At 28.5% G+C, this 11292-nt stretch overlaps 2 protein-coding genes across 4 annotated transcripts; both read left to right on the top strand.

The window, feature by feature from the left end:
* The first annotated feature begins 2201 nt into the window (after window positions 1-2201).
* On the top strand, window positions 2202-7184 carry LOC110605341 (probable methyltransferase PMT9). Of its 2 annotated transcripts, none has more exons than XM_021743843.2 (8): window positions 2202-2629; window positions 2800-2964; window positions 3054-3236; window positions 3509-4103; window positions 4223-4335; window positions 4468-4688; window positions 5667-5995; window positions 6683-7184. In XM_021743843.2, exons 1-7 carry the CDS (start codon window positions 2393-2395, stop codon window positions 5980-5982), a joined length of 1830 nt encoding a protein of 609 aa, XP_021599535.1. In that variant the 5' UTR covers window positions 2202-2392; the 3' UTR covers window positions 5983-5995; window positions 6683-7184. The 2 variants fall into 2 exon arrangements, with proteins under 2 accessions (XP_021599535.1, XP_021599534.1); XM_021743842.2 differs by having other exon boundaries at window positions 2205-2629; window positions 6690-7184.
* Window positions 7185-9349: 2165 nt separating this feature from the next.
* On the top strand, window positions 9350-11292 carry LOC110605032 (GDSL esterase/lipase At5g14450). Of its 2 annotated transcripts, none has more exons than XM_043952607.1 (5): window positions 9350-9752; window positions 9865-10074; window positions 10238-10410; window positions 10504-10777; window positions 10929-11292. In XM_043952607.1, the coding sequence occupies exons 1-5, from the start codon at window positions 9467-9469 to the stop codon at window positions 11210-11212; spliced, it is 1227 nt and encodes a 408-aa protein (XP_043808542.1). In that variant the 5' UTR covers window positions 9350-9466; the 3' UTR covers window positions 11213-11292. The 2 variants fall into 2 exon arrangements, with proteins under 2 accessions (XP_043808542.1, XP_021599018.1); XM_021743326.2 differs by having other exon boundaries at window positions 9355-9791.

An 11292-nucleotide genomic window follows, 5' to 3' on the forward strand; every position in this document is an offset into this window, starting at 1 on the left:
ATTTATTAAATATTTTTAAGATTTTAAAAAATTTATTAATTAATTTTTTATTAACTTTAAATATTAAATATTTTATTATTTAATTCATATAATATAAATAAAATTTATTAAGTAATTTTTTAATTTTATAAAAATTAAATTAATGATAATATTTTAGATTTTTTTAAATATTTAATGGTTAAAGAAAATTAATATCTGCAACTTTATTCACTCTTTTAATTGTCTAAATTTTTATTGATATACCAATGGATAGATAATTATAAAAGTTGCAGAAATTTAATGAAATAAAAGGTAATTTAATCTTATTGGGAGTTTTCTCGTGAGTAAGAGATGTGATAATGGAGACTAGAATTTGAGTTTTTTTTTAGTCAGATATATCTTTAACCACTTAAAATTTATTTTATTTTAATTTAAATAATTTAATTATTTTTTAATTAATATCAAAATTTATCGAATAATTAATTGAATTAAATTAATTTAAAATTTTTTATTTATTTTAATTTAATTTTTAATTTAAAAAATTTAATTATTTTAATACGATTTGATTTTAATAAAAAAATTTAAAATATAAATTAAATTAATTAATGATAATAATATATTATTTTTAGTAATATAAAAATATTAGATTATAATTAATATTAGAATATTTTAATTAAATTTTAAAATATTAAAAATAAAATATAAAAAATAAAAATTATATTAAAAAATTTAACCGATCGAATTAATTCGAATTTTTAATTTAATTTAATTTAATATCTATTTAAAATTAATTTAATTTAATTTTTATAAATATTAAAATTTTAATTTTAAATTAAATATAAATTCTAAATTAATATGAATAAAATATTAAATACCAAACAAAGACGATAACGGGAGTATTTATTACTATTAAATGTTTAATTTTTGTTTTTGCCAGTATTTAAAAAATTGTTAAGGAAGCCTAAGTTGTAAATTTGTCAAAATTGTGGGCTTTGAAAGTCAAAAGGTTTTAGATTCGAGTTTGATTGATGTTTTTTATATTGTTTCAATGTTTTCGGGCGTGATTAATTCCTGTGATATAAGTCATTTAAACAATTGGTTTATTTATTATGACATACAAATTGGTTTATTTATAAAAAAAATAACTTATATCATATGTAAAATATTTTTAAAAACTAATTTATTTTTATTTTTTAATTTTAATTTAAAAATAAGAGATATTAATAAATTTATAAATAGTGATATTAATAAGAATTAATTTTTTAAAATGCCTTAAATATTAGAAAAATATATTAAAAAAAGTGAAACTATATAAAAAATTCAATTAATTACTGATAAAAATTATTTAGAGAATATCGGATACAGTATGGGCGAGGAAGGAAGTTGCCACTGGCCAGGTAGTTTTTGTTAAAAAAGGGCAGTTCCTAGGTGGGGTCCAATAAATTCCAGGACTATACACAGTGTATCCAATGCACGTGATTAAAGAGGAATTTCCCAGGGATGGCTCAAGCTACTACTTCATCTTTTTGTCTGCTTTTTTTTCTTATTATTATTTTTTTTATGAAAAAAATCCTATCTAAATATAAAGTTTGAAATACTAAAAATAAGTATAGTTAAATTATTGAATTTACTTTCTTTTAACTCTTTCTTGGTTAATCATTTGTTTTGTTCTCCAAAGAATTTAGAACCAAATAAGTAAGTAATATAATATAATATTATTTTTTTAATAATAAAATATTATTTTTATAATTTAAAATATTAAAATTAATATTTTAATTAATATAAAAATTTTAAAAAATATATAAATATAATAAATTATTTTTTAAAATTAAAAAATAAAAATTATAATATATAAAAAAATATTTTATTATTAAAAAATAATATTATATGAGAGTTTATTTAATTTTTGAATAAAAATATAAGAGTGTAATCGGCTCAAAAAATTGAATTGTATTTACTTCAACGTTCAGTAAAAATATAAGAATTTAATTGGATAAAATTTGCTTTTCATTAGGGTGTTTGGGCCATATCATGGGCCTCACACACTTCCTCTAAAACGACTCCAAACAGCCCGCAAGTAGTCAAAAGCAGCAGCTGGCAGATAGCCAACAACATAAGGACAGTTGTCAACTAATAATTCGTTGATCCAAAAGAACCAATCAACTCCGGCTCTAAAATGTGCCCTACCGCACCAGAAAAATCATGATGGTACAGTCATTCCCTGCTAGTTCTTACAAAGAAGTCACCTGGACAACACAGAATCTCAGAGTGCATCCTTACCAATCCTGCGAAAATCTTCTCTCTCTCTCTCTCTCTCTCTCTCAAATCTGCTTCTAGGTTTAGCGGTCGGTATCTTTTTTCGTGTTATCCAATTTTTGTTGGTCGGATTTATTCTGCAGAGCCCAATCGAGAAATGAAGCAGAGGAGCGAGCAATTTCGCATTTCCAAGATAATTACTTACGTTCTCATCGCACTCATTGTGCTTCTCGGGCTGATTTGTTTCTATTATGGATCTTCCGTCGTCCCCGCACTATCCAGATCCGACCGCCACTCTTTTAGTCACGACGGCACCGACCCGGTTGTCGGCGGGTCTTCTGGAACCCGTGATCTTGATGATTTGTTACTGGAACATGTCCCTCGAAGCATTCCTGTACGTTGTTTGAAATCTTTAAGAAGCTTTTGACATTCCTTTACTCGGTAGTTGGTTGATTAATCTAAGCCTTAATCGTTTTGTTTGAACTGTACAATGCGAATTTTTCCTTTTTACGTTGAGAAGAATTGATTTTTTTTTGGGTTTGTTTTTTTATGATGATATTTCAGATATGTGATATGAAATACTCTGAGTTGATACCTTGTTTAGATAGAAACCTTATCTATCAATTGAAATTGAAGCCTAATTTGACATTGATGGAGCACTACGAACGGCATTGTCCTCCTCCTGACCGCCGTTTTAATTGTCTTATTCCTCCCCCTATTGGCTACAAGGTTAGTGAGTGTTGTTTTGAATGTAACAATTTATTTTATTTGGGCTTCAGTTAGTTTTGATTCCGACAAATTCATTTTTAGAATTCCAGATTCCTATAAGATGGCCTGAGAGCAGAGATGAAGTGTGGAAGGTGAATATACCTCACACGCAGCTTGCGCAAGAGAAGTCTGATCAGAATTGGATGGTCGTCCGTGGGGAGAAGATAAATTTTCCTGGTGGAGGAACCCATTTCCACTATGGGGCTTATAAGTACATTATTGCTCTTGCCAGGGTAATCGATGTTACTTTTTTTTTTTCTTAAAGTTTGCTGATTGAAAGAGAGAAATGAAATTGATTTGAACATGGAAAATTGAAATTAAAAATGGGCAATGACAATTGACCAAGCTTAAAGCTAGCAATAGGATTTATGTTTTAGTTTCCAATTCAAAGCAGTTTTTTTTTTCCTTACTCTTTTTTTAGCTCATCTATGATTTAATATTGTATCTCCATCTGCTTTTTTATTTATATTTTTTTAAAATTCATTCTTCAAATTATATCCATTAGATGCTTAAATTCCGAAATGATAAACTACACAATGGTGGGAATGTCCGGAATGTTCTTGATGTTGGTTGTGGGGTTGCAAGCTTTGGAGCCTACCTTCTTGCCCATAACATAATAGCTATGTCCATTGCGCCAAATGATGTGCATGAAAATCAAATCCAATTTGCATTAGAAAGAGGGATTCCATCAACTCTTGGTGTACTGGGAACGAGAAGACTTCCTTTTCCAAGCAGATCATTTGAACTGGCTCACTGTTCAAGATGTCGGATTGATTGGCTCCAAAGAGATGGAATTCTTTTACTAGAACTTGACAGATTGCTGAGACCAGGAGGATATTTTGCATACTCTTCTCCTGAAGCCTATGCGCATGATCCACAAAATCGAAGGATCGGGAATGCTATGCATGATCTTTTGAAAAGAATGTGTTGGAGAGTTGTTGTGAGGAAAGACCAGACTGTTATCTGGGCAAAGCCCACAAGTAATAGTTGTTTCTTGAAAAGACAACCTGGAACTCTACCCCCTTTGTGTAGCACCGATGATGACCCAGATGCAACTTGGAATGTACAAATGAAGGCATGCATCTCTCCATACTCATCACGTAAGCAGCCTGATTTATGCATTTCATCCAGAGTAAAAAGTTGGTGGTGCTGTATCCTGTAAATTTAATTGATTGTGAATTTTTTTTTGTCATTATCTTAAACTTGCTGCTTAATACAGAGATGCACATGGTAAGAGGGAGCGGACTAGTTCCCTGGCCGAAGAGGCTTACGGAGGCACCTCCTCGTCTGGAAGAAATTGGTGTTAGTGCTGAAGAATTCCATGAGGACACTGTATGTTTCTGTATTTATAGCACTACAGAAAATAATTTTGTATATTCAGTTCTATTCCTATCCCGATATTATTCTTTGACTTTCTTGCATCATCTGATAGCTTTCAGCTACTAAAAGAGTCATGTGGTGCAGAGGATATGGCAATTTAGAGTGAGTGAGTACTGGAATCAGATGAAATCTGTTGTACGGAGGAGTTACTTCAGAAATGTCATGGATATGAACTCAAACTTGGGGGGTTTTGGAGCTGCTCTTAAAGATACAGACGTATGGGTGATGAATGTTTCTCCGGTGAACCAGTCTGCTAGATTGAAGATTATTTATGACCGTGGCTTAATTGGAACAGTTCATGACTGGTATGCATGTAATCTTATTAGCAGTCTTCCTTATTTGACATTTAGACAGTTTTCTGATGATTTCTGGATTCCATTATTGTGGTTACCTCAAATTCATACCAGCTTATGTTGTACTTCATACATTAGATTTTGTTGGAATAAGATGATAGATTTTGTTGGAATAAGATGATCCATAACATTGATCTATAGCAATAAACTGGATTCATGAGACATAAATGTGATCTGTGAATAGTAAAGAAAAAGTGTGCTACAGAGAGGAGGCCTTTTTTTTATGTTTTAGTGTCCATTATTATTATTATTATTATTTTCATTTTTTTGGGGGTGGGAGAGGGGATGCAAATTTATCATTTAAATGCACCTGCTATGAAGAGGAATGAGTAACCAGAACATAATGTGAAAATGATGAATCACGAATTTGAACTTGAAGTATGGCTTGTGGAACCTCATTACTCTGAGTCCTTGGTGAGCTTATGTGACTTGTGTGCTCAATGGTACTTAGCCTGTGCCTTTTTATCTTCTCATTATTGTTATTTTGTTGAGTATTTACACTTTTACCCCCTCTTACATGCTTCCTTTTGCTCCCACTGGACTAAATGTTAAAGGGCATAATTCTAATTTTAAAGAAATTTCTAGGTCTCTATGCTATGAACATGATGAAGAATCGACTACACAATCGTATGGGAGATGAGTGGTTAAATGATTGTATGGTTGGTTACCTATATAGAAAAGGAAGTGTTTGATAGCACTGATAATGAGAAAATTATGCATCAATCTCAATATATGAAAGCACATTTTGAGTAATTGCATTTTTTATAATAATATTTAGTGATCTATTTATATGCACTTGTGCTGCATATATCGTACTGCATGTTTGTATTCTCTCAACTAGTGTAGTCATTCTGGTGTTCTGAGTTCTGCATTATATTTTTTCCTGTTATTGATACATCTCACATGAGGTGCACCTTATATGCTTTATAGGTGTGAAGCATTCTCTACATATCCACGCACTTATGATCTTCTTCATGCGTGGCAAATATTTTCCAAGATTGAGGAATATGGGTGTGGTTTAGTGGATCTACTTATTGAAATGGATCGGATACTAAGGCCTGACGGGTTTGTCATCATAAGGGACAAACCCTCAATCGTAAACTATATTCACAAGTATGTCACTGCCTTGAGGTGGGATCGCTGGATATCAGAAGTTGAACCAAGGAAGGATGCCCTCTCCTCAGGTGAAGAACAAGTTTTGATTGTGAGAAAAAAGTTATGGAGTGGAGAAGATTCAACAATGTGAATATGGCTACAAGGTACATACCCTTGTCGAGTCGTCTTCTTAATAATAATATGTCTGTTTCACTTAAATTTATTTATTGGTATCAGCCTAAAAAGGTGAATACAATAGCATAGTCTGATTAATTATTTTTCATTTTCTGAGTCTTTATATTTCTGGAAGGATAAATTTGTATTTGAATGAAAAGCTTTGGCTTTCACCCAGACAGAATTGCTTCTTATAATGTCCACTGGCAAAGATATGGAAAATCCTTTGGAAATTTACTATTCAGTCCCTGTGATTTGTAGATAAATTTATTAAAATATCCCTGAGATTTTAAAATTCTACTAATTAGTTTTTTCGTTAGTTTTAACCGTTAAATATTTTACTATTTAGTCTTTATAACATGAGAAAGCTTATTAGTTGATTCGTCAGTTTTGTAAAAATATTTATTAATTAGTTACTCCGTAAAGTGAATATTTTAAACTTTTCTGCAGTATTTAACTGCTAAAATTAATAGAGGGACTAATTAATATGCTTTTTTAAAACACCAAGAATGTTTTAATATATTTTTATAAACCAAAAGACTAATTAACGAGTTTCCTTGTACTATAAAGACTAAATGGTAATTTTTTCAAATCCTTTTATTGGTTAAGGGACCTATAATCTTGAGGCTTATTTTTCTAAAGGATAAGCAAATGTGATGTGTTTTTGTTTCGTTGAGGGGGCAGGCTGTTGCAGTTTTGGAACCCTTTGCAACACATGGGGATAGAAAAAGCCAGGACTTGTGCTCCATTGCCACATTGAGAGCAGGATCTCTATTGCAAAGATGGGAATTAAGACAATACAAGCGATTTTTTGATGGAATATGCAAAGTGCAGACAGGAGGTCCAGCTTTAAGCAAACCTGTCCTGAGGAAAGAGAAGAAAAAGAGGAGCTTTCATTCCTAGTATTACCAGGAGATGGTGATCTATTTTCTGGGATGTAATTGTTTACACTAATGTTACCTCACAACTAAACTTGGACTTGTTTGCTTATTTTCACAATTACCCTTTTTTCTTGGAGCCGCCTTTACTTTGGGAGAAATAGAAGCAAAGTGACAGGATCTTGCCTTCATTTATTCCATTAAGCATGCTTGGTTGGGCATTATCCATGCATGCTTTGACTCTCGGAACTCTTTGTTTAGTTTAAAATTATTCTGAAGCCTCTTTTCTTTTGATTCGAAAGTCTATTGAGATATATTTAGGGTTGAGCAATAATATGTTATAACTGAAAAAACAAATTGATTTGATTGAATTTCATTATTTTATATTCAATTTTAGTTACCAGTGATCAACAACATACGATATCCCACAATCACTGTTGCAGAAGTCCACAAAATATAGAGAGGGAAATAACTTGTTAAGGACAAATAATACTGTGAGTTGGGTTTCGTGTTTTATGTATAAGTATTTATTATTTAAATTTATTTATATAAATAATTAATTTAATATAAAAATTATATTTATTTTATATGTTTTAATTTTAAAATTAAATTAAAAAATATTTTTAAATATATTAAATTTTTAAATAAAGATTATTAATAAAAATATTTTATAATTAAAAAATTTTATTCCAATAATAATAATTGAGATTAAGATAGTTTGAATTATTTTAGGATAAATTCAAATATGATATTTAATAACATAAATAGAATTCAAATTTGGATAGACTTTTCAATTTTGGATAGAGTTTTCGCGATTACTATTTATATATCCAACTCTTCTCAAAAACTTGACGTGTGATAATTTGATTGTGATAGTTTAATATTTTTCCATGTGAAACTTTCTAATTATGTTTTATTATTTTTTATTGCTAATTTATTTACTCTAAGTAATGATAATTTATTTTCATTTAATTAGTAGTAAATCATATTATTAGTATTAATATTTATTTTAAGATGTTTAATTGGGAAAATTAAATTTTTAAGATTATTATATTTTTATAATTATTTTTAATAACGTAAAAATTTAATAAAAATAATGACAAAAATATATAATAGATAATTTTATAAAAATGATTTATTAAGCTATTAAGTTTTTTCTAAAAAAATTAAAATTATAAAACATATATAATAATTAAAATATATTTTTTATAAATATAACTATTGCTTATAATATTTTTATACATACTAGCATGTTGCCTAACATATTAATAATTATATATATTTTTTATTAAAAAAATAAATTATATTATTATTATTCATTTTTTATATCAAATATATATAATAATTAAACCAAATAGATTTTCCTTTGTTTTGAGCTTTGAGCCTCTTACATGAATAGCCTTAAGAGATGAGCCGCTTTATTTTCTTAATTGATCTGGTGCGCATGAGTAGATTTCGGACATCCTATTTACTCAATCTCATTTTAACATGAATTTCCTTCCTGAGCTAAGAAATATTATTTATTAAAAATATATTTTAGAAATTTTTTTATAACCAATACAATTATTTGTTAAGAATTTTTTTTTTGAATTAGAAGAATATTTATTTTAAATGTTAAAAATATTAAATATGCTAATTAATTACAATTAATATTATAACAAATACAATAATTTTATAACTTAGTTGTATATTTTACCATGTATATTAATATTAATAGTAATTAAGTTATTAAAAAGGAAAATATTGATATAATAACGTTAAAAATAATTTTTCATTAATTAAACAATAAACTAAATACAATTAATTATAATTGTAATTTAATTGTGATAATTTAATGATAATTAATAACCTTATAATATATAATTAAAAATATACATATACATTGAAGTATAAATATTAATTAAATAAAAAAAATTATTTTGCTATTTTGTTAAAAATAATATAAAAATATTTATTAAAATTTTAATTACAAAAGCCTTGAAATTTAATAACTAATTATTTTTAAAAATTATAAAATATTCAAAGTAATTATAACACTACAAAACACTCTATTTAAATAAAATGCTATGTGACAATATCAAAAGATGCCACATGTCAGATTTTAAAAAAAAAGCCATATATATATATATATATATATTTTATTTTCCCAATTAATAATCTAAAATTAAATATTAATACCAATAATTTGATTTATCACTAATTAAATGAAAATAAATTATATTAACTAAAATTAATTAATTAATTAAACATAAAAAATAATAAATCATAATTAAAAAATTTTATATATCAACATATTAAAACCTAGATTTTTTTTATTTATAGATTTAATTTAGTGTTAAGTGAATCTCAATAAATTTTTGAAATATCTTATATTTTATTTTTTTTAAAATATCTGATATTTTTTCAATTCTTAATTCTCTAAGAATAATAGATTTTTTAACATATAATTAAAAACAAATTAAGTAATAAGTCATAGGATATCACAATTCCAAACAACTTACCAACTAAAGTCTATTTTATATATATATATATTTATACCTTAACAAAGCTTTTTCCTGTGGATATTTTGTAGACTTTGCCAAAATGAACTACCCTTCTGCAACAGTGGTTGTGGGGTATTTGAGCTTGTGGGCCACTGGTTTTGCTTATTTTGTTTTTATACTGAAGGTTACTGGCTTCATGGCTTCATGGGTTATCAATGTAGATGACTTGTTTTCTGATAGAAAAATTGCAGTTAATTCTTTACCACCATGTGAGTTCCCAGCAATTTATAATTTTGGGGATTCTAATTCAGACACTGGAGCTATATCTGCTGCATTTAGGCCTCTTCACCCACCATATGGTGAATCTTTCTTTCACAAACCATCTGGTAGAGAATCTGATGGCCGACTTATCATTGATTTTATTGGTAATCCAAGAATTCCCTCTTTTCTCTTTCTTTTTTTCTATTTGTATACTAATTTGATTGATGGGTTTTGTAGCTGAGAGATTGAAATTGCCATACTTGAATGCCTACTTGAACTCTGTTGGAGCAAATTATAGGCATGGAGCCAATTTTGCTACAGGAGGATCCACCATTAGGAGGCAGAATGAGACCATTTTTGAATATGGGATTAGTCCCTTCTCACTTGATGTGCAGATTGTACAATTTAACCAATTCAAGTCAATGATTGGAGATATCTACAATCAAGGTTTTAATCTTTAGTAGCTTGTATTGAGACCCGTGTAATGGGGAAGTCTGATGATTGGGTGTAGATTGATAATGCATGCTAAGTTTTTGTTGAATTGCCTACAAATCTAGATTTTGATATATTAGCTTGTCTAATTTTTTTTCTTATATTTTCTTGATGTTAGCGAAGAATACCCCAGAAGGTGATAAACTTCCAAGACCAGAAGAATTTGCTAAAGCTCTTTACACTTTTGATATTGGTCAAAATGATCTTTATACTGGGTTTAGAAAGATGAGCTTTGATCAGATTAGGGCATCATTGCCAGACATTATTAACCAGTTGGCTTCAGCCGTCCAAGTACTTAATGCAGATTTTGTTTGCTTCAATAGTGGCTTATGTTCTTAATTTTTACACTCAAAAAGGAAATATTTATGAATGTTTTTGTTTCAGAAAGTATATCAACAAGGAGGGAGGGCATTTTGGATACACAACACAGGTCCTATTGGTTGCTTGCCAGTGAGTGTTCTCAATGTCTCGGGTCCTCCTCCTGGTTATCTCGATGAAAACGGCTGTGTCAAGGCACAAAATGACGTTGCTCTAGAGTTTAACAGCAAGCTTAAGGATAGAATTCTTGAGCTAAGGGCAGAGCTTCCAGAATCTAAAATTACATATGTGGATGTATATGCTGCCAAGTATGAACTTATCAGCAATGCGAAGAATCTAGGTAAATCAATTAAAACACCCTTTTTGAATTGAGCTTATAACTAATAACTAAATTTTTTAAAATTTTAAAAAATTTTAATATAATTTTTTAAATTGGTACGCTTTATATTATAAGTATTAAATAATAATTTTTTTTATGTGAAAATTTGCAGGTTTAGCATCTCCACTAAAGATTTGCTGTGGTTATCATGAGAATTTTGATCATATTTGGTGTGGATTAAAGGGAATGATTAACAAGACAGAAGTATATGGTGGTTCCTGCGAAGATCCTTCAAGCTTTATCAGTTGGGATGGTATTCATTACTCTCAGTTTGCAAATCAATGGGTTGCTGATCATACGCTGAATGGTTTCTTTACCAATCCTCCAATCCCAATTACTCATGCATGTCATCCACACTGGATGATTCAGAGATTTTTTCAATTGAGATCCATGTAATTTATAATTTATAATTTATAATATATGAAAATGAAATGATGAAGGAATAGTATAATAATAATAATAAAAAAGATATGACT

The sequence above is a fragment of the Manihot esculenta genome, chromosome 17 (assembly GCF_001659605.2).
Source record: "Manihot esculenta cultivar AM560-2 chromosome 17, M.esculenta_v8, whole genome shotgun sequence".
Lineage (NCBI taxonomy): Eukaryota > Viridiplantae > Streptophyta > Magnoliopsida > Malpighiales > Euphorbiaceae > Manihot > Manihot esculenta.